At 50.3% G+C, this 21,968-nt stretch overlaps 1 protein-coding gene across 10 annotated transcripts; it reads right to left on the bottom strand.

Moving 5' to 3' along the window:
• Window positions 1-105: 105 nt before the first annotated feature.
• Window positions 106-21,943, bottom strand: LOC123164410 (thaumatin-like protein 1b). 10 transcript variants are annotated; one of them, XM_044581874.1, is made up of 10 exons: window positions 20,998-21,943; window positions 15,342-17,482; window positions 15,060-15,158; window positions 13,383-13,466; window positions 7,450-7,612; window positions 6,641-7,037; window positions 2,580-2,713; window positions 1,385-2,453; window positions 1,041-1,302; window positions 106-853 (listed from the first exon to the last, which is right to left on the bottom strand). In XM_044581874.1, the coding sequence occupies exons 8-10, from the start codon at window positions 1,908-1,910 to the stop codon at window positions 445-447; spliced, it is 1,197 nt and encodes a 398-aa protein (XP_044437809.1). In that variant the 5' UTR covers window positions 1,911-2,453; window positions 2,580-2,713; window positions 6,641-7,037; window positions 7,450-7,612; window positions 13,383-13,466; window positions 15,060-15,158; window positions 15,342-17,482; window positions 20,998-21,943; the 3' UTR covers window positions 106-444. The 10 variants fall into 10 exon arrangements, with proteins under 10 accessions (XP_044437809.1, XP_044437812.1, XP_044437811.1 ...); XM_044581877.1 differs by having other exon boundaries at window positions 1,385-7,037; window positions 15,342-16,935; window positions 17,340-17,482; XM_044581876.1 differs by having other exon boundaries at window positions 1,385-7,037; window positions 15,342-16,935; window positions 17,380-17,482.
• Between the last annotated feature and the right edge of the window lie 25 nt (window positions 21,944-21,968).

Below are 21,968 nucleotides of genomic sequence, written 5' to 3'. Positions count from 1 at the left end.
GAATTAGATGGGGCTATTCAATTCAAACTATCGTAACACTACAGAAAAAGGAGAAGGTTTATCACCCGACAGTGCTAAAGTTCCTAAAAGCAGAGAAATTAATAATGGAATTAATGAGTATACCATTCCTTATTAATAATGGAATTAATGAGTATACAATTTGTACTACTGGAGTAGATTTCATTGTTGGTCTACATGAAAGAAGCCAATATTTACATCTCCCCCAATCTGCACCACCAGTACTATCTAGTTACTGAATACAGGAGGGTTTTAAGTTGCGACTACTGTGAATCTGTCAGAAACTCCTACAAGATCTATGCTTGGATGTACTCTGCTTCGAGCCTCTTCTTTCTTCCGCGCCTAAGATCATCCAATCCCTCATGTATTCGGAAGCTCGAAGGCCGGCTCGACATGAAACACTGGCTGGCCTTTCATGGAGATTGATCATTTAAAGAACACGAGCGCTGCAGGTAGCAGAAACCATAGCTGACCGTATCGCGTGCTCGCCGACGACGGGGTCATCCCCGGCTGGTAGGCGCTTCTCACGCCATTGTCGTCGCCCGTCAGGGGCGGCTGGAAGGCACTTCCGACGCCATTGCTGCTAGCCAAGGGTGTCTCGTAGGTGCTTCCAATGCCATTGGTGCCAGTCGGAGGTGTCTGGTAGGCACTTCCGACGCCATTGTTGCCTGTTGGAGGCGGCTGGTAGGCACTTCCGGCACCATTGTTACCTGCAGGGGGTGGCTGGTAGACGCTCCCAGCCCCGCTGTTGCCTGTCGGGGGCGGCACGTATGCGCTTCCACCACCATTGTTGTCAGCAGGAGGAGCACCGTTAGCATCAGCAGGCATGTTCAACCTGTGTGAACCATGGGTCATCCATCAAATTCCCAGTATTTCAAAGCACAAAATTTCAGCTGTACATATCATGTTGAAGTTTGGCACGTTGGAACTACCGAGTTCATTCAGAAGCACATTTCAGCGACCAATGTTAATTACTACTGGTTGCAAATTGCAATACATTTCATGTCGACGTGATTGGTTACCCGGCTGGAGGGAGGCAGAACGCGATGGTGTAGTCGACGGCGTTGCAGGTGAAGAGGCTGCTGCCGTCGTCGTAGGCGTAGCTGTAGGCCCGCGGGCACGCCGACTTGAAGACGGACGAGTAGGCCGTCGGGCTGCAGGTGTCTGGCGTCGCGTAGGCGCCACTGCAGCAGTACTTGTCCTGCGTGAACGCCTCGCACGCGCTCTGGCATGCCACCGGGCCGCCACCATTGCCGCCGGCCACCTGCAGCTCCTTGGGACATGCTGCAGTAACATGATTGTCGTCTATGTGTCAGAGTATACACTTCTGCAGAGTTGCTTCATAGTTATGCTACATGCCACGTACAGAGGTTGAGGTCGGCGGCGCAGCCGGTGGCATTGCAGCTGCCCTGCCGCGCCCGCGGGACGGCGACGACGGGCAGGTTGTACCCGTCGACGAGGCTCACGTCATAGAAGTCCTGGTCGGCGGGGCCGCCCTTCCCCAGCGTGATCTCGAAGAGCGTCGCTGGCGGCTTCCCGCCCGTGCCGCCGCACTCCATGTGTCCACCACCGCAGTCGCCGGTCTGGCACGCGACCGCGCCGGCGGCCGCGCCTGAGCCGTCGGTGCTGAAGTTGCACCCCGTGCGCGCCCATATCCGGCCGGACCAACCGGCCGGCGCCGGGATCCGCACGGTCTGCCCGGGGTCTAGCCTGAACCCCGTCGTGGGCAGCTGCGGCGTGCCCGCGCCGGCCATCGTCCCCGGCCAGATGGTGTGAGTGCAGTAGTTGGATATCGTGAAGCTGCAGCTCGCCGTCGAGACACTGCACCATTGGGCAGCTAGTGCCAGCAGAAGGAGCAGGCATGGCGCGCCGTGATTTCTCGGTGCCTCCATGGTCTTGAGCTGTTCTTGATTTCCTTGTCACTTGTTGCAATCCTGTTCTTCATCAAATATATAATGCCGTGCAGGGTTCAAAAAACGGAGTGAGTTGCTTGGTGAGATTGGTTTAGCATTTCCCGTGGATGGGGTGGCCTCAGAGAGAAGAAATACCTTATGTAAGAATCCAAGTGACACGCACAAGTGAAAATGCTGCTAGGAGCCTATAAAAGAACACTCGTAGGTGTGCATGCCTTAATTTCACACAAGGTAACTTCATTTATCAGTCTAAACCAATCCTCATTTTCCATAGAATGATCACCATAACCAAAAGAGCATTGAGCCAGTGTCCTGTACATGCATGTCCCGTGCTCTATCTACCCACTTCCACGAGGCATCAGGCTATGATATGACCATTCCAGTCCACATTGACCAATCTCAGATAAAATAAATTTTTGAAGGGGACCATTCTCAAATTAGAGCATTCGACTATCCCATTTTTGGCACAACTCTATGGTGTTCTCTGACATTGCTTTCAGGGGATGTAAACTGCAGACTTGGCTTTGCGGCAGTAAGAAGTAGTACAAGAGAGCAAGGAAGGCATCAATTTCTCACATCCATGGTACAGATTATGCTTAGTATAACATAAACGATATCTTAGGTATTTAAAGAGATGCCAGGTGCTACCTTTGCAGATGCAGAGAACAGAAATGCCGTCTTACCCATCAGTTCAGATAAAGCATAGCTTCCAAGTGGGTGTTACAACAAGAATAACCATCCATGCACAACTACTTTATGCTTCAAATAACCTATGCTGCAGCCTATCAGCATCTGTGTCACAAACTCACGATACAAATAGTAGATCCTTCAAAGTACCAGTTCGTAGTATAACTTTCTAAGAGCGTCTCTAGCAGACCCTGCAAAAAGCTCCGATCTGCAAAATAACCGTTAAAATGCGAGTCGGCGCTGAAAATCCCGCCCGAACAGGCCCCGCAAACGCGGCCGGTCCGTAAAATTTTTTGAGGGGCACGGTAAAATCTTGACCCCAACCCGCGAATACGCGGATTCCCCCCCCCCCCGCCCGTTGGTGCCCTGCATATAGCGGGAGCGGTTGGTGGAGAGGACATTTCAGCCCGCGCTTTCCCCCACCTACCATCTCCCCTCTCCCCCTCGCTTGGCCGCCGCCCACGATTCCGGCGAAAGTAGCTGGCGGGGTCACGCCGAAAGGCCGCCACACGCACGAGGTTGCCCTCCGCCCCCCCCCCTCCTGCGTTGACGGGCCGGAAAGTTGCAGATCTGCGACCCTTCGTCACGGGCGGCCGGACTTGGCTTTTTCGGCCGCCGGTGGCTGCGCCAAGCGATGGAATGGTCGGGGAGCACCTCGCGCAGCCCCGGTAAAGTCCCATCGCCGCATGCAAGTACGGGTTCGTCCTGTCGCCGCCGCCGACGGTTTGTCGGCATGGATTCGGCTAGCCGTCCGCCGGGCTCGGCGCTCGCGCAGAGACTCTGTGGCTCGCCGATGCCGCTCATACAGTGCCACGACTGCACGCAGACAGTGCTGCGGCTAACTTCGGGCACGCCGAAGCACCCCGGATGGGTGTTCTTCAAATGCGAAAACGACAGGGTACATGTTGTTTTCATTCGGCTTTGGCACCGCATTCTTTGGTTCAATTGCGATAGCTCATTTCGAACATCATCATGTGTGTAGAAAGATGGATGCTCATTTTGGTTTTGGGAAGGCGAATACATTGATTTATTGATAGAAAGAAACTTAATAGACGTCCGTGCACTCCTTAGTAGAATTGAAGGAAATGAAGCGGCTGCATGTGCAACTAGAGGGGAAGCAACGTCTACTTCTTTAGAACCAAAGAAGAAGAATGAAAAATGCAAAATCAAGAATCCACAGATCAACAATGAATGCATGGAGAAGATATTGGTCCAACTAGTGGGAGCAGTTATGGAAGTTGGAAATCTTCTAAAATGCATAATTGTGGTTCTTGTTTTCTTTGGTCTTGCTATTCTAGCAAAGATTTGGTGATGTCCTATGTATCCAATGTTGTTGAAAAAGCAAAGAAATGCATTATCTTGTGTCAAATTGAGGTGCAAATTTAGAATTTGCGGGCCGGCGGGAGCGGCACCAGACCAGACCCCGCAAAGCCGACCCGTAAAAGAGCATATTCCGCGAATATCCTTTTATATGGGTCCGTTTTGCGGGGTCTGCCTCTGCGGCCGTCCGCGCCGGCCCGCAAAGCCGTTTTTTCGCGAACTGCAAACGCGTTTTGCGGGTCGACGTTATGCAGGGTCTGCTAGAGATGTTCTAAGGAAAGCATACTTTAGTGAGTGCAAAATTTACGATTCACATGCAGATGACGGGTAAGTAGCAAAAGACTACAACAATTGTGTTAGGGTTCCGAAAGACTACCTACTTATTTTTTTCCGTTGATACCTATGGTTTTGTCTAGTTTTTCCACAGAAAACACTAATGATCGATTGGGCTCAAATTGAATCTGATTATAACATACTTCATGTTGGTCCAGAGCACTGCGAGACAGCTGCACGCGCTACGGCAACCTGCAATCATGCTTAAGCTGGATATTTCTAAAGCATTCGACACGGTGCAGTGGCCTTTTTTGTTCGAAGTCCTCCGTGCTTTGGGCTTTGGCAGTAGATGGCTGGAGTGGATTGCGGGCCTGCTTGTCACCTCTTCTACCCGCATCATGGTTAATGGCGTTCCCGGAGCTCCGATATTCAACTGCAAAGGACTACGGCAAGGTGGGCCTTTGTCCCCCATGCTCTTCATCCTTGTAATGGAGCCGCTCCACCATCTGTTTAGGCTTGCTGTGGACATGGAAGTTTTGACGCCGCTGGCAAGTCAAGGGCTAAGGCAGCGGGTATCCCTCTTCGCCGACGATGCAATTGTATTCCTTAAGCCGACGGATAATGATCTTCAAGCTTGCTCGCGCATCTTGCGCCTGTTTGGGACAACCTCTGGCCTTCAAGTGAACTTCAACAAGACAGCAGCAATTCCCATCCGCTGCTCTGACGACGAGAAAGCGCTCACCGCTGCTACCCTGGGCTGTGAACTCGAGACTTTTCCATGCCGATACCTTGGCCTGCCGCTATGCCTGCGCAAGCCATCTGCCGCACAGCTACACAGCCTGGTGGAACGCATTGCCCAATGTCTGCCAAAGTGGAAGGCGGCCACACTACCCAAGAGCGGCAGACTCACCCTCGTCCTTTCGGTTCTATGCTCTATTCCAATACACGTGATGCTCGCACTCGCTCTTCCGAAGAAGACCATGCATGCCATCAACAGGATCATCAGAGGGTTTTTGTGGTGCGGCAAGAGCCAATGAAACGGTGGAAACTGTTCGGTTGCTTGGGCAACGGTATGCGCACCAAAGTGGACTGGCGGCCTAGGTATCCCAGACCTCGCATGGCTGAACGTGGCTTTGCAGGCGCGTTGGCCCTGGCTGCAACGAGTAGACCATCAAAGGCCGTGGAGCGAGCTCAACATCAAGGTTCCCAAGGACTCGATTGCCCTCTGCAATGCCGTGACTAGGATAACAATTGGGACGGGAATCTAACTCTTTTCTGGGAGGATCGTTGGTTAGATGGATTCTGTCTTCAGGAGCTTGCACCACTGGTATATGCAGCTGTTCCCCCGCGCAAAAGGAAAGTAAGATCTCTCAAAGAGGCTGTCAATACAGGAATCTGGGCAACGGATATAAACCCGGACTTACGGCTGGAAGCTCTCAGACAGTATCTGCGCATGTGGCTACGGATTCAGGAGATTAATCTGCAAGAGGGAGTGCCGGATACCATAGCTTGGGCCTGGGAAAGTAATGGTATGTTCTCTGCCAAGTCTGCCTATGCGGCAAGGTTTGCAGGAAGGGAGGTGCCAGCTACAGCACAATTCACGTGGAAATCCAAGGCACCGTTACGCTGTCGTTTCTTCCTCTGGCTTGCCATGAAAAACAGATGTTGGACGGCAGATCGTCTTGCTCGACGAGGCCTACCGCACCCGGATGCCTGCCCGTTCTGTGACCAACATGAGGAGACTTTGGACCACATCGAGCTAACCTGTGTCTTTGCGCGGACGATCCGGAGAACACTTTGCACCACGATCGGCAAGCCGGCTTGGACTCCCGAGGGCCATGAAACTTCGGTGGATTGGTGCGCGGACAAGCCAAAGAACATGCGCGTCATCATCACCCTAGTCCTTTGGGAGATGTGGAAGCACCGCAGTGCGATCGTTTTGATGGTGCTTCACCCTCGCTCAGTGGGCTCATTATGCAAATTGTGGAAGAAGGTAACACTTGGTGTATGGCGGGCCTGATCAAGGGGGATTGGAACGGCGTTGCTGCAGAGCTAGCAAGGTGGGCACGACGTGAGTAGTAACCATAGGCCTCCTCCTTAAGGAGTAGTAGATGTGGGAGCATGGCTCATGATGTACTAATATTACCGGTGGATTTGGGTTATTTACCCACCCCCTCTTTATAAATATGATACGGACACTCGTGCGTATTCAAGAAAGAAAATAACATGGATGGCCAGCTGTCAGGGCCGAATGTTACATTTGACCGTTAATAGACAGAGTGTGTGTTGACCGTTCATTAAGTTAGAAGTAGCAACATAGCCACAAAAGGAAATTGCTGTCATTTTTAAATATAAATAGTGATTAGCTGGGCACAACAGGTACACTGCCGAGTGATGATTAACATGCAAGAAGTTGAAAGAAAACTAACTTGGATGAATCATGGATGGATCTTGCCGGGTAAGGCCACATGGATGATAAGATCGGGTTAAGTAATATCCAGTAATATTTATGTACGGGCTTCCAATGAGTAACACGTAGCAAGGTCTTTTCCGAAGTGGGCGCTGCTACGCGTCCGCCGGCCGATATTTAGATTTTATCCGTCGCCTCGACGGCCATTGAATACCCGAGCTGATAGCCGTCCGATGCGGTGTCCACGCCCCGCATGCCCACTTGTTATTTCCCGCAACAAACGCTCTGTTGCAGAAACAAGACAATCTTGACCCGACCTTGACTGAGTTGCGCCGCGCGCCAACCAAACGCAAAATCAGCCCGCCGGCGGCGTGTAGGAGCTACTCTAGTTGCCAAACCTCCTCTTCTCTAATATCCTGCAAAAAGAGCTTTCTTGTGAAACTTTCTCATCTCTAATTTCCTGCAACAAGAGCTTTGTTGCGAAAACTCCTTTTCTCTAATTTTCTGCAACAAGTCCCCAGTTGCAAAAACTCTTATTCTCCAATTTTCTGCAACAAGACCCTTGTTGCAAAAATTGAAAAGACATCTCACGCCGCGCCTAATTTTCTGTAACAAGACCCTTGGTACAAAAATTGCAACAACATCTCCGGCCGCGTCGCACAGTCTTGGCTGCCGCCGTTCCGCAACAACGTTGTTGTTGCAGAAACTTGGAGTCTGCTTGGACGTAAGGCGTTGTGATGTGGCTGTGTCTAGTGTTGGTCGTGCCAGGACGGTGGTCGCCCAGAAATGCGGGGGGAATGGAGGGGGGAGGGGGTATCCGATCCATACCTGCTAGAGTCGACGTCGCCCACCGCCGAACCCGTCGCCGTCGCCACCGCGCTGGATATGCCCCAGTCGCCGAACGACGCCGCCCCCGCCGCCCTCCCAAATCCAGAAGCGTCGCCCTCCCAAAGACACGAGTCAACGGAGGCCAGTTGCACGAATGCTTATCCTGAAACAATATCTCTGTTTCAGAAAACGAACGCGCGCGGCGCGGAAAGCGGGGCGGTTCTCATCCGTCTGATCAACAGGCGATCCAACGGACACGGAGCCGGTGGATGCGCGCGCGTGATCGGTCGGCTGAAGGTAAGCTTTTCCCGTTTTTTATTCTGGATTAGACTATTCTTTAGTTGGCTGCCCTACGTTTTCTAGATTAGACTCTTTTTTTAGAACGAAGACGCAAGGAGCGTCTGGCTTTAAATAAATTAATAAAGCCCACCAACAGGTAGCATTCAAGTTCAGTACAGAAAACACAACACTAGGCCTAGCCCATAGGCTTAGAAGAGTGCTTGCATTAGAAGAGTGTAGCATGTTACTGCTTTCGGTTAATCCTATTCTGCTGCATAGCCTGTCATTGTTGCTACAGTTGTTACCCTTACCTGCTATCCTACTGCTTAGTATATAGGATGCTAGAGTTCCATCAGTGCCCTTACACTCTTGTCCGTCTGCCATGCTATACTATCGGGCCGTGATCACTAGGGAGGTGATCACGGGTATATACTATATACTTTATATACATGACACATGTGGTGACTAAAGTCGGGTCAGCTCGTTGAGTACCCGCAAGTGATTCTGATGAGGGGGCTGAAAGGACAGGTGGCTCCATCCCGATAGAGGTGGGCCTGGGTTCCCGACGGCCCCCGACTGTTACTTTGTGGCGGAGCGACAGGGCGGGTTGAGACCACCTAGGAGAGAGGTGGGCCTGACCCTGGTCGGCGTCCGCGGATACTTAATAATAACACGATTAACGAGTTCTTGGTATTTGATCTGAGTCTGGCCATTTGGTCTATACGCACTAACCAACTACATGGGAAAGTTATGGGCACTCGACGTCGTGGTATCAGCCGAAGCCTTCGTGACGTCAGCGACTGAGCGGCGCGCGCCGGATTGGAACGTAAGCCTGCTCTTGTATTAAGGGGGCTAGTTCTGCTTCCGGCCGCGTACACAACGTGCAGGTGTGCAATGGGCGATGGGCCCAGACCCCTGCGCCATAGGATTTAGACCGGCGTGCTGACCTCTCTGTTGTGCCTAGGTAGGGCTGCGACGTGTTGATCTTCCGCGGCCGGGCATGACCCAGAAAAGTGTGTCCGGCCAAATGGGATCGAGCGTGTTGGGTTATGTGGTGCACCCCTGCAGGGAAGTTTATCTATTCGAATAGCCGTGTCCCTCGGTAAAAGGACGACCCGGAGTTGTACCTTGACCTTATGACAACTAGAACTGGATACTTAATAAAACACACCCTTCCAAGTGCCAGATATAACCCGGTGATCGCTCTCTAACAGGGCGACGAGGAGGGAATCGCCGGGTAGGATTATGCTATGCGATGCTACTTGGTGAACTTACCATCTACTCCCTTCTACATGCTGCAAGATGGAGGTGGCCAGAAGCGTAGTCTTCGACAGGATTAGCTATCCCCCTCTTATTCTGGCATTCTGCAGTTCAGTCCACCGATATGGCCCTTTACACATATACCCATGCATATGTAGTGTAGCTCCTTGCTTGCGAGTACTTTGGATGAGTACTCACGGTTGCTTTTCTCCCTCTTTTCCCCTTTCTATACCTGGTTGTCGCAACCAGATGCTGGAGTCCAGGAGCTAGAGATCCCGAGGATGATTCTACGTGGAGTTCGGCTTCGAGGAGTAGTTAGGAGGTCCCAGGCAGGAGGCCTGCGCCTCTTTCGATCTGTATCCCAGTTTGTGCTAGCCTTCTTAAGGCAATCTTGTTTAACTTATGTCTGTACTCGGATATTATTGCTTCCGCTGACTCTTGTGTTTTCGAGCTTATGTATTCGAGCCTTCGAGGCCCCTGGCTTGTAATATAAAGCTTGTTTTATTTTAATTTGTGTCTAGAGTTGTGTTGTGATATCTTCCCGTGAGTCCTCGATCTTGATCGTACACATTTGCGTGTATGATTAGTGTACGATTGAATCGGGGGCGTCACAACTTCCCAGCTTTCGAGCCACGCTCCTTCGATCTGTCGGCCCTCGAGCTCCCATTCTCTACCGACGAGATTTGGCACGCCATCAAGCTCTTGCCCACCGGAAAAGCGCCCGGGCCTGACGGATTCACGGCTGAGTTCCTTCGCTCCGCCTGGGCGATCATCAAGGACGACATCGTCGAGGCCTTTGGGAAGCTGTACGAGCTAAACGGGCAGAGCTTCCAGCGGTTGAACGAGGCTCTCCTCACACTGCTCCCCAAGAGACCAGACGCCGCCTCCCTCTCCGACTATCGGTCGATTAGCTTGATTCACCTCCTCGCAAAGCTCTTTGCGAAGGTTCTCTCCCTCCGGCTCGCCCCTAGGCTTGGGGAAATGATCTCCCCTAACCAAAGCGCGTTCATCTCGGGCCGTTGCATCCACGACAATTTCTTCCTTGTCCAACAGACCGCCAGGCACCTTCATCATCGCAAGCTGTCTAGGATCCTCCTCAAGCTCGACATAGCCAAGGCGTTCGACTCGGTTTCTTGGCCGTTCCTCCTCGAGACTCTTCGCCATCTCGGATTCAGCCCAAGATGGAGGGAGTGGATTTCCATCCTCCTCTCCACGGCCAGCACCCGGGTTTTGATCAATGGGCATCCTGGACCACCCATCCCCCATGCCAAGGGCCTCCGTCAGGGGGATCCGGTCTCCCCGATGCTTTTCACGATCGTCATCGACATGCTCAACTCCCTCATCCAGCACGCCGTCCGTTGTGGTATCCTCAGACGCCTCACTCCACAATGCACGTCCTCTAGCGTGTCCCTCTTCGCGGATGATGTGGTGATCTTCTGCCATCCGGATGCCCACGACCTCGACGCGGTGCGTGAGATACTCCGGATTTTTGGGGTGGCCTCTGGCCTCCATACCAACTACGCCAAGTGTTCCATCTCTCCCATTCGCTGCTCCGAGGAGCTGTCTGTGGAGGTGAGCGCCGCCCTGGCCTGTCCCATTGCCCAGTTCCCAATCACCTACCTGGGTCTCCCTTTGTCACTCCGAAAGCTGCCATCTTCCGCCTTTGATTCGCTCATTGTTCGCCTTCAGAAGAAGATGCCCACCTGGCGAGCCGCCCTGCTTTCTAGGGGCGAAAGACTTGCTCTGGCTCGCCACGTCCTCACTGCCATGCCTACTCACATCCTGGCGGCGATCGCTCTGAATGCTAGCACCCTCAAGCACGCCAACCGGGTCATCCGAGACTTCCTGTGGCACGGGCGCAAGGACGCGGCGTCAGGATGCTGCCCTGTCAACTGGCGCAGGGTGTGCATGCCGCTCGGCCTTGGCGGCCTTGGCGTGCGCGATCTCTTTCGTGTGGGCATCGCCCTCCGGGTCCGTTGGCTCCAGCACACTGACCACAACCGGCCATGGAAACACCTCCAGCTCCCCCATGATGCGGAGGTCCGCGCGATCTTCAGGGCGTCTACCACTTGGATCATTGGCGATGGCCATACCTGCCGCTTCTGGACTGATCACTGGATCCAAGGACAGTGTGTGGCCGAGTTTGCACCGGCGATCCTTGCCCTCGTGCCCAAACGACGTCGGAAAGCCCGCTCTGTGGCGGACGGCCTCCATCTTCGCTCTTGGACCCAGGACATCCAAGGGGCACTTGGCCCCCTTGCGGCTCTTCGGTACTTGGAGCTCTGGCGTCGCGTTCGCGACATCCCCCTCTCCTCCGCTCCTGACGCCATCCGCTGGCGCTGGACGTCCTCGGGCATATATTCTGCCAAGTCCTGCTACGATGCCCTCTTTCTTGGTTCCACCTCGTCGTCGCACGCCAAGCTGATCTGGAAAACGTGGGCTCCGCTATGCTACAAGGTCTTCATCTGGCTAGTCACCCTCGACCGTTGCTGGACCGCGGAGCGCCGCGCCCGCCATGCGCTTTCCCACAGCCCTACCTGCGTCCTCTGCGACCAGACCCTCGAGACGATCGACCATCTCCTGGTCGGCTGTCCGTTCTCCCGCGAAGTATGGCACCGCGTGCTCTCGAGCTTCAGAATCACCGCGGCGATTCCGACGGCAGGACAGATTCATCGACTGGTGGAGCGCCGCCACCCTCAACACCCCGCACTCGCTTCGCAAAGGCTTCGCCTCCCTTGTCGTCCTTACTGCTTGGAGCATTTGGAGGCACCGTAACGCCGTGTTTTTCGACTCCGCCCGCCCATCCGCCGACCTTGTGACGCAAGGCATCCTCGACGAGTCACGGACCTGGGCCTTGGCTGGGGCGAGAGGGCTCGCCACGATCAGCCAATTCGAGCCGCCATCACCCAATTCGAGCCGCCCTAGGCGCGCCTCTGCTCTGTTTTCCGGGCTGAGCATCCCGGTCTCTTGCTCATCCTAGTTGCACGCTCTCCTGCTGGTGTTGGAGTTTGTAATTGGGCCCCTGTAACTCTTGCTTTCTACCTATCAATGAAATGATACGCAACTTGCGTATTCGCGAAAAAAAAAGATATAGATATAATATATTGAGTTGTCCGCACCTTAGTTCATTTGTAATTTTGTGAAAAAACCCTTCCACCTTTTAAACTGTTGCTAATCAGCCCCCCACTACTTCTTCCTCCTTCCTCCGTCGCCCGCCCGCACCGTGGTCGCCCCAGCCACCGCCGGCACAAGCCATCGGGCCTAGAGCTTGACGACGGCCAACCTGCGCTGGCCTAACGGAGGCTGCTCAAGCTCATGCTGCTCCGTGTTCATTGGGAAGAACTGGAGCGAGGCCCTGGCCCCCGATCCGGCCCCCGCCAGCGAGGCCCTGACCGCTGATCCGGCCCTGGCCGCGCTCTCCCTCCGTGCCGCTGACCTGCTCGCAGACTTCGCCGCCGCCGGCCACGAGATCGCCGAGGAGGACGAAGACGAGGGGTACGTGACGGCCGCGTCCGGGGGGGGGGGTTCCGGGGGCTCGTTGAGGAGGAGGATGGCCGGCGACGCCGGTCCGCCCAGCCCCAGCAGCAGCGGCTACGCCGGCGAGCGGGGGGAACAGCGTCACCTCCAGCACCAGCGCCACCTGCGGCATCGAGGATCCCGACCCCACCCCGCCCCTTGCCCCCGGCGCCGGGGACTGGCGCGCAGCAAGAAGCACGCTGACGAGGTCCTGCTCCTCTGCCCTGCTCCTTGTGCTGCCGCCAGAGCCCAGAGCTCGTGTTCCTCAGGAAGAATAAGATGGTAAAATTCAGTTAAAATTTCAGGTTTCAGGGTTCAGTTAATTTGCTAGTACTCCAAACTCTGAATTTACTATGGCTGTTTTTTCAAGTGCTGATGAACCTGCAAGATAATTGCTGAAGATAATTTGTAAACTTTTCTTTCCATGTATTCGTGGAGATGTTTGTAAACTGTCAAAATTCATTCATGGAGAATTTGTAAACTTGTCTTGCTGAATTTATCTTGCTTGTACACAGTGTATGTACAAGCAAAATTCATTTGTGGAGAATTTGTGGAGATGTCTTCATTTATGGAGAATTTGTAAAATTCAGTTATGGAGATGTTTGTAAACTTGTCTTGCTGAAGATAATTGCTAGTACTCCAAACTCTGAATCTGTAAACTGTCAAAATTCATTTATGGAGATGTTTTCAGTACTATACTGCTCCATGATACAGTGATACACAGTGTACATACACAGTTTTCTCAGACCTTTAATCCATAGTCATTTTCTCCTTTATACAGTGATACACAGTTTTTCAGTTGAAGTTCAGTTAAAAATTCATACACTTGTTGCAACGGAGAGCAGGGGATAGCTTTCTTAGAAATTAAGAGGAATTACCTAGCCAATGTGAGGAGTGGCAGCAGCCAGTAGAGGTGGTTGGCTGGTTGCAGACTGTGAGAGGCCGTCAGGTACTGCAGTAAACTGAAAATGTTGAAGGTACATCAGGATTAACACTTCATGATCATGGGAGCAGTAGTACTGGGAGTAGTAGATTATCTTCCCAGGAGGATTATCATACTGAGGAATAGTGTACAATTATGCTGATCAAAATTGATAGTGGATTGGCAATAATTTACAAGGAGCAAGTGATGTAGAGCAAAATTGAAAAGGGGCCAAACTGATCTAAATAAGGAAATACTCTTGCATAATTAACGGTCAGCAGCACTTGCATAATTTCGTTTGCATAATTACAGTGAAGTTTAAATGAAGTAGTCATGTTAAATGCAGTCACTGTCAGTGTTCAACCTTGATTTTTTGCTGTCAATTGATTCTCGTTGTCTGGACCAAATTTGAGATGTTGTCAATTGAGTATGGATTAAATCAAACTGAATTAAACTGGACAAGAAGCAAATTGCACAAGAAACAAAGTTGGAAATAAATGGAGTAGAAATGGTTCAGTAAAATACAATTTAATGATTCAGTAAAATTCAGTCAACTTTTATGCTGCCATGCTGATCAGTCAGCTAGTCCAGATTTTGGAAATGGTACAATGCTCAATGTTTTTAAAATCATAGTCCTAATTCACTTGAGCATGCAAGAGTAATTTTCTTAATATCATTGCTCTTGATTGAATGTTTTCAAGACAGAATTCAGAGTAGTTCAAACAAGATCCACTCTTGATTTAATGTTTCAGAATCCAGTTCACTGAGAAACATGATTAACAGGAACATGATGTAGTTTCAGAATTCAGATCCATTTTGCACTCTTGATAGCAGTGATTTTGGTAGGTGTACTCTAGAAACTAACAACAAATGAGATGGAGTAGCAAGGACAAGTAGAAAGCCTTTAATTCACATAGTCCTAAAATTTCTACACACAGATTGGACAAGCAATATTCCTAAAATTTCTGCAATTACAGTATATTTGATCAATGCAAATTAAGCACTCATGAAACAAGTCTATTTGGTTAATGCAACTATGTGGTGCTAGTGCCTTTTGTCTTTGTGGTTGGGCACAGTTTGGCACAATCTAGTCATCTGACCAAAACAAAAGGTGGGCAGATGTCTTGAGATGCTGTAGTGTAGTCTGAATTTCTTGAGATGCTGCAGATGGTAAATGCTCTTTTAGTTACTCCTGTATTTGAGGATCCAAACAGCTTTGCCTACGGTTTACACCAGGTAAAATGGTCAAAAAATTCAGTTTGCCGTTCCATGTAAATATTCAGAGTAATTCACAATCTTGTCTAACATGATATTTTTTGAATATTCAGAGTAATTCAGTTTGCTGTTCCATGTAAATATTCAGAGTAATTCACAATCTTGTCTAACATGATATTTTCTGAATATTCAGAGTAATTCAGTTTGCTGTTCGGTTTGCACTGGCATATGCACCTTGTTCGAAGACAAGATTTGCAAATTCGGTGAACATTCAAAATCAAGACTGAACATTCAGTGTTAAGTGTTAACACAACACTGGCATATGCACCTTGTTCGAAGACATGGTCAGTTTTTAGGAAAGACAAGATTTACTAATTCGGTGAACATTCAGTCTGAACATTTCTGAATCTACACACACCTTGTTCGAAATCGATTTGCAGGGCATCCTATTGGCTTTCTCCCTTCATCAACTTTGGGCTGGCCTTCTTCCAGGTGCACACGGTTCGAGCTGGCCCTACTGAATACAGCAATGCAAAGAGCATCAAGCAATAATAGAGAGCAGAGAATGGAAACCTATGACATGGTAAGTAAGTCGATGAGTAAAATGAACTTCAGTCCATGAAAGTGCAGAGTTTAAGCTCTATTCAGCAAATGAAAGCAGCAGTACGAGGCTCTAGGCTGGCTTAAGTAAACATTCGACCTCCCTTGACGAACTCAGGGGCGGGCTCGGTGGTCTCGACGGGGGTGGGCAGGAGCGCGAGCCTCCGGCGCGCTGCGGCGTCGCACACCTCCTCGAGCACCGTGACCAGCCGGCCCGCGGTGGAGGCGAGCGCGGCGCCTCCCGAGATGACGGCGTTGGCGTCGACGACGTCCACGGCCAGGCCACTTGAGTTGGCGCGGCTGGACACGATCCGGCTCACCGCCTGCGCGCGGACGATTCCTTGGCCACCGTCTCCCGCCGCGCCGTCGCGGCCGCGCCCCACGCCACGGGGGCCGGGGCGGGGGTGGGAAGGCCGCGTCGCCGGCCGCCAGGCCGAGGGCTGGCCACGCTTCTTCCATCAACGCTAGGTGGGAGGTGGTGGGCTCGAGCAAGAGACACGGCGGGAGGAAGAAGAAGCAATTTTTGGGGTCAAAGAGGGGAGATTCGGGAGGCAGGCAAGTGAGGCAGGGGAGCTGCGCGAGGCAAAAGGGAGCGGCGGAGGAGGTAGCTGCGGCGGCGGCGGAGGACGCGGCGCAGGGGAGCTCCGGCGTCCGTGCGCCTGTGTCGGAGCGGCGAGCATCGTCTGGAGAAGACGAGGAGCGCAGGTTGTGTCGGGAGTTTGGGGAGGTTTTTTTTTGTAAAATCGCCATGGGGACAACTTTTCCCGGACGGAGGGAGTATTTGTGAGGCCGTTGTAATTGTCTGGTATCAGTAAAAACCCTCTTTTCTCTCTATCAATACAAAGACATGCGATTCTCGCGCGTGTTCTTGAAAAAGATGTCTGGAATTCCATTTGAGTGGTTGAGTGCTGCTTTTTTTCTTTTCATCTTGTTTCTCTTTGAAAGATTAGGCCTTCTGTGTGCGCGTGTGTTTCCCCTGTTCGTTGTGTGTTTTGTCGGCAATTCGCCAATTAGCATGTGTTTCCGTGTCCGTACCTACCTTCCTGCTGAATACTACTCCCTCCGTCCCAAAAAACATGTCGCGGGCGTAGTTCACCGGTAATTTTGCAAAAAAAAAACCTCGTGGTTTCAAAAGCGTTTCAAACAAGTCCCTCCGCCCCGTCTTCTTCCTCTGCCCGTCGCCTGCGCGTCGCCAGGGGCCGGCGCCGCCCAGCTGCGTGATTCGCCAGGGGCTGGCGAGCCCAGCTGAGCTCCTCCTCCGTCGCCAAGTACCTGCTCTCGCCGCCTTCGCCAATTACCTCCTCTGCCGCCGCAGCCCAGACCTGCGCCGCCGTGGTCTCCTCCCGCTGCCTGCGGGCTTCGCCGGAATCTCCTGCCACGTCTTCCTCGAGGCCGCGCGCTTCCCTCCTGGAGCCCCCGCGCATCCTCCTGGAGCCCCCGCGTGCGTCCTCCCTCGTGCTCCCGCGCATCCTCCTGGAGCTCCCGCGCGTGCGCCGCCGCGATCCCCTACTGTCGTCGCCGGAGCTTGCCTCGACAATCTGGTGGACCAGGAGCTCGCCGGTGGAGATCTGCCTGTGCTGCTGCTGCTGCTCCCTCTCCCCTGCCCGTGCTGCTGCTGCTCCTCTGACCCTGCCCGTGCTGCTTCTCCTCTTCTGATCCTGCCCGTGCTGCTATTGCTGCTACTCCTCTGCACTCTGTAGAAGGTACAGTACTTATTCATCAGAGTACTGTTGATTTACTGTTACCGATCAGAAAATTAAAGAGAGCATGATTAATTCAGAGATCAGATGATGCTAATTCAGATGATGCCAATTCAGAGTGAAACTGTAAAATTCAGAGGATGCAAATTGTTGTAGCACTAGCAGCATTCATAAAACAGTCCAGGTTAAAACTTTGTAGCACTAGCAAATTCAGATGATGCCAATTCAGGTTTGTAGCACTAGCAGCATTCATAAATCAGTCCAGGTTAAAACTTTGTAGCACTAGCAAATTCAGATGATGTCAATTCAGGTTTGTAGCACTAGCAGCATTCATAAAATAGTAGCCTCATTCCGTGCATGTGAACCATGTTAAAACTTTCAAAATTGTCCAGTATCACCCGGTTAGCTGGTTAAAACCATCATCAGGTTTTGGACAACCATGGGACAAAGGGACAACTGGCTTTGTGGTGCCATTGGGTGCAAGGGCAGTTTGTTGAGGTGCCCGCGGAGTCGCCGATGCTCCGAGCAAGTCGTCCAGCGGCTGAAAAGAAAGTACACACACTTATTAATTACTGTAATCGTAGCTGCTCGGATGTTCGAGTAAATGGGTAGTATGGTTTTGTGCAGAGCAACTGTTGCCAGCCACAAGAAGAAGCCAATTAGACAAACTTCCATAGCTTATGATGTTGCTCTGTTTAACTGAAGCACTAAACTGACTAGAACTGCAGTACTAGCTTTGAGTGAAAAGAGAACAGTGGAGGTCATATATTATGTCAACAAAATAAATACAGAGGAGGTCGTACTGGGTGCCTAAATGAGCATTTAGCATTCGCGCTGTTGCCATTGAACCAATACCAGCAACCCCTAAGGGTCTCCTTGTCACTACTGTTTTATTCATTACGATTCATGTTATCAAAAGTAAATACCAGTTTCATAGTGAATGCTAGCTCCAAAGTAACCAAGGCAATTAAGTTTAACTCTTAAAATACCCTACGGATGTCTATTTCTCACTACCAAGCTCTACTTAGGAAAACAATAAAAGCATAACAAGCCAAGTCAATAAAAGGGCAAAAATAATCGTGAATCTGCAAGTTGGAAGCCATGGCCTTGCAATTGCCATCAAGCAAGTGGATGAAGTGGCTTGCCCTGTTTAAATGGAGGGTCACAAAACTCCTGGTCTTCACCTCCTGAATTATTTCTCTTTGGAAATAATTTTTCAAAGCATTTTCAATAAAGAGAAAAATAAATCCCAAACTTTGCAAATAGAAAGGAAATTAAATAAAAATAATAATGAAAAAGGAATCAATTGATTTGGACTTATAGTTTAGGAGATATTCATGGTCAAGGTTGGGATTCTCACTGTAAGTTGGTTATCTTGGTTTGCATGTACTCCTCATTAGGAACATGAGGAGTACTTGACCAAGAGCTGCTGCTGCTGGTTATTAGGAACATGGAGTACATGTATGGAAATGAATCATTTACGGAGTACTATGAAAACATGTGTTGCTGCTGCTGTTTTTGTGTTGTCTGCTGTTATTACTTGAATTTGAAATATGATCTCATTTTAGATGGAGAATGGAAATTAGAAAACAAATACAGTAAATTGTTCAGTAACAGAGTTGAAGGCAAACTAGAATACAAATACATCGATGAGAAGTGGTTTGACATGACGCGAGTGAAGAATAGTTACTATGTACTTCCAGGAGAACCTGAACCGAAGCGCACCGTGTCAAACACTCACAGCATTGGGAAGGTAATGTTCCTAACAGCTGTTGCCAGGCCACGATATAACAATGAGGGGGAGCTAACATTCGATGGAAAGATCGGCATTTGGGCATTCGTCGAAGAGACTGAGGCGAAGCGGACAAGTCAGAACAGAACAAAGGGAACAAAAGTGTTGACATCAGTGAAAGTAACCAGGCCTGTGTGTAGAGACTATCTAATCAATAAGGTTATCCCGGCAATTCAGGGTAAGTGGCCTGACGATGATGAGGGAGCAACAATATTCATCCAACAGGATAACGCAAAGCCTCATGTCCTTCCCAATGATGTAGCTTTTCGAGAAGCTGTGGAACAAACTGATCTTGACATCCGATTGCTACAACAGCCCCCAAATAGCCCTGAGTTAAATTGTTTGGACCTCTGCTTCCATAACTCTCTCCAGTCTCTAACCGACTGCAGGTCACCTACAAACATTCAGGAACTGGTACAGGGTGTGGAAGAGGAATTCGAGAACTACGATCCCGACAAGTTGCACAGAAGCTTTATCACATTAGAAGCAGTTATGTTTGAAGTTATGAAAGACAAAGGAGGAAATCAATATAAGTTGCCCCACTTGCACAAGGATCGCGTTCAGAATGCTGGAATGGAAATAACCGGTGTATATTGTGACAGTCGGGTAGTTGTTGATACTAGGGCCCTTATAGAAGAAATGGAAATTGCAATAGGAAAAGAAAATGAAAGGAAAGAATTAGCTAGAGAAGGGAAAAGAAAGAAAAGTAAAGGGAAGGGAAGGGAAGAAGTGGCCAGAGAAAGAATGTAGTCAAGAGGGGGCAAAGAGGCCCTTATGTCATGTAGTCAGGTGCTCCCTGTGTATGTCTTGTGTAATCTTGTGTCAAGAGGGGACAAAGATGCCCTTATGTCATGCCCTTGTGTATGCCTTGTCTAATCCTTGTATATCAACTCCTTGTTGGAATTTATTGAAATTATCTGGGTTATTTGGATTAATTGAATTATCTGGGTTATTTGAATTAATTTGGGTTATTTGAATTAGTTTGGGTTATTTGGATTAATTTTAGTTATTTGAATTAATTTGGGTTAGTGGACTGAAATTTTTGCTTGACAACTACAGCAACTAATGAGGCAAGCAAGGCCTTTGCTAATACCATATCATCAGTAGATGATATGGTATGAATTTGGTTTTCTTAATTAATGTTAAATCAGCAAAGCTATCAGCATGGAACAAATAAAAGGACGGTGGATGACAAGAAATCGCTTCTATTTAGTTAAGAGGTCCATTTCATGCTATCAAGGACACTTCCAGTTTTTCTTTAGTTTCATCAAAGGTTCATCAATACAGATGCTAAAATCTAGCATATCACATGGGATGGATCAGCTAAAATAAGAAAGACCATCTTTGGTACAGTAAATAAATATGCAGCCATAGCATGGATAGATTAGATAATGAGAGGAGTAGCACTGGATTAATCCATCTCAATGTCCTTGCTAATTAGCTATCAGTATATATTTCCCAGCTTCTTAATTAGCTATCAGTATATAAGTACAGCCTTATACATCTCTCCTTCATGATCTAAACATATACAGCCTTGGGTAGAGAGAGAAGAGTGGGTTTCAGTTTGCTCTGGGCAGTGATGTGCACTGGAGTAGCCCTGTTGACATAGCTCATAGCAGTAGGTATTTCAAAAAATATGGAGTAATGCATAAATTTGTACTCCAGCAAGTTTACTCCAGTACTCAGTTTAAAATTCAGTTTACTGTTAAATGACAGTAATTCAGTTTACTGTTAAATTTCAGTTTCACAAGCTAGTTTCCAACAAACAAAAGCCTATGCTTATGAAGAATAAATCAGCTGAAATGAGATACTGATCCTTTTTACTTTGTTTGTTCAGATTGTTGGAAATTTTAAGCTCTCAATCACTGAAGGCCACTGCAGTTCTTTGAATTCAACCATTTAGGTGAGCTACAACTAGGAGGATTTTGGAGTAGTACTCTGAAACTATTGCTGTTAGAACATGCTGTTACTTGCTGTCAGTTAACTGAATCAGTACAAAACTCTTCTATGGAGTTAACCGAAGATCAGCAAGCAAATCAAAATCTGCAACACATTTTCTTCAGTCCCTAACTGACAACACAATTTCTTCAGTCTAGTGATGCAGCAATTTCTTCAGTCTAGTAAAGTGCCACTCCAAGCATAGCAAGTCCACTGACAGTACGCCAAATGAACAAATTGAGTTCAGGAATGCAACAATGGAGCAATCAGTAGAAACTTTTACAAGAAAATAAGGTGGCAGGAGAAGATGGCGAGAAAAACAAGACCTTTTTACTCCGGCGAGCTCTTTGCCTTGATGCAGATGTGTGCAGATGCAGGTGAGTGGCACCGGCGTGCAGATGCAGGTGCGTCGGGACTGGCTTCGTGGTCGACGGCTTCCTTGCTGATGCGTGCAGGTGCAAGCGTGTGGCGCCGGCGGGGAGGTGGTCGACGACGGCAGGGGAGAGATGACCCGCCGTGGAGTCCGAGAGAGGAGGGGGCCCCGCCGCCGTTCCGGCAACGTACACTCCCAATTCTCCGGATATAGACAAGCAGCGCTGCAACTCGCCGTCGGAGAGCAGGTCGGCAAAAAAAATCCAAAGTTGGCCGACTGGAGGATCTCGCCCTCGCTTCGCGGCGTCGGCGGCACCGTCGTCGTCGACGGCGAGGACGACACCCGGCTGCTCGTCGGCCTTTAGGTTGTTGTTGGTGGTCCGGATCCGGTGCCTGCGGGCTCTCCGACGGCGGTTCCGACGCAGCCGAAGCAGAGCGCGGCGGTAGCTGTGGGTTGGACTAACATGGGATCCAAATCAAGGATTTTTTTGAGAAAGGGGAAGCTTGGGGAGGCAGGCGAGCGGTAGCTGCGGCGGCGGAGCAGGAGGCAGCTGCGGCGGGGGAGCAGGGGAGCTGCGGCGGCGGGGGAGCAGGGGAGCTGCGGCGGCGGGAGAGCGGGGGAGAAGGGGAGCTGCGACGGCGGGGAGCAGCGAAGCAGTGGCGGCGGAGAGCAGCGCAGCTGCTGCTTCTGTCGGAGGAGGAGGACAAGGAGCGCGGGTTTGGTCTGGAAAAACGAGAGGATTTTTTAGCAAAAATGCCGCCGCGACATGTTTTTCGGGACGGAGGGAGTATATCAATCTCCGATCAGCATCACGACGGGTCGGGTTCTCCTCTGCCTTTTGAGATTTCCTCTGCACTTTCTCATCTGAAGACATTAGTAATTTGAGATTGGTGTTTTATCTTTCAGATACAAGTCGAGTGGGTG

This window comes from Triticum aestivum, chromosome 7D, assembly GCF_018294505.1.
Source record: "Triticum aestivum cultivar Chinese Spring chromosome 7D, IWGSC CS RefSeq v2.1, whole genome shotgun sequence".
Taxonomy (NCBI): Eukaryota; Viridiplantae; Streptophyta; class Magnoliopsida; order Poales; family Poaceae; genus Triticum; species Triticum aestivum.
This window is presented reverse-complemented; position numbering and strand designations above follow the sequence as displayed.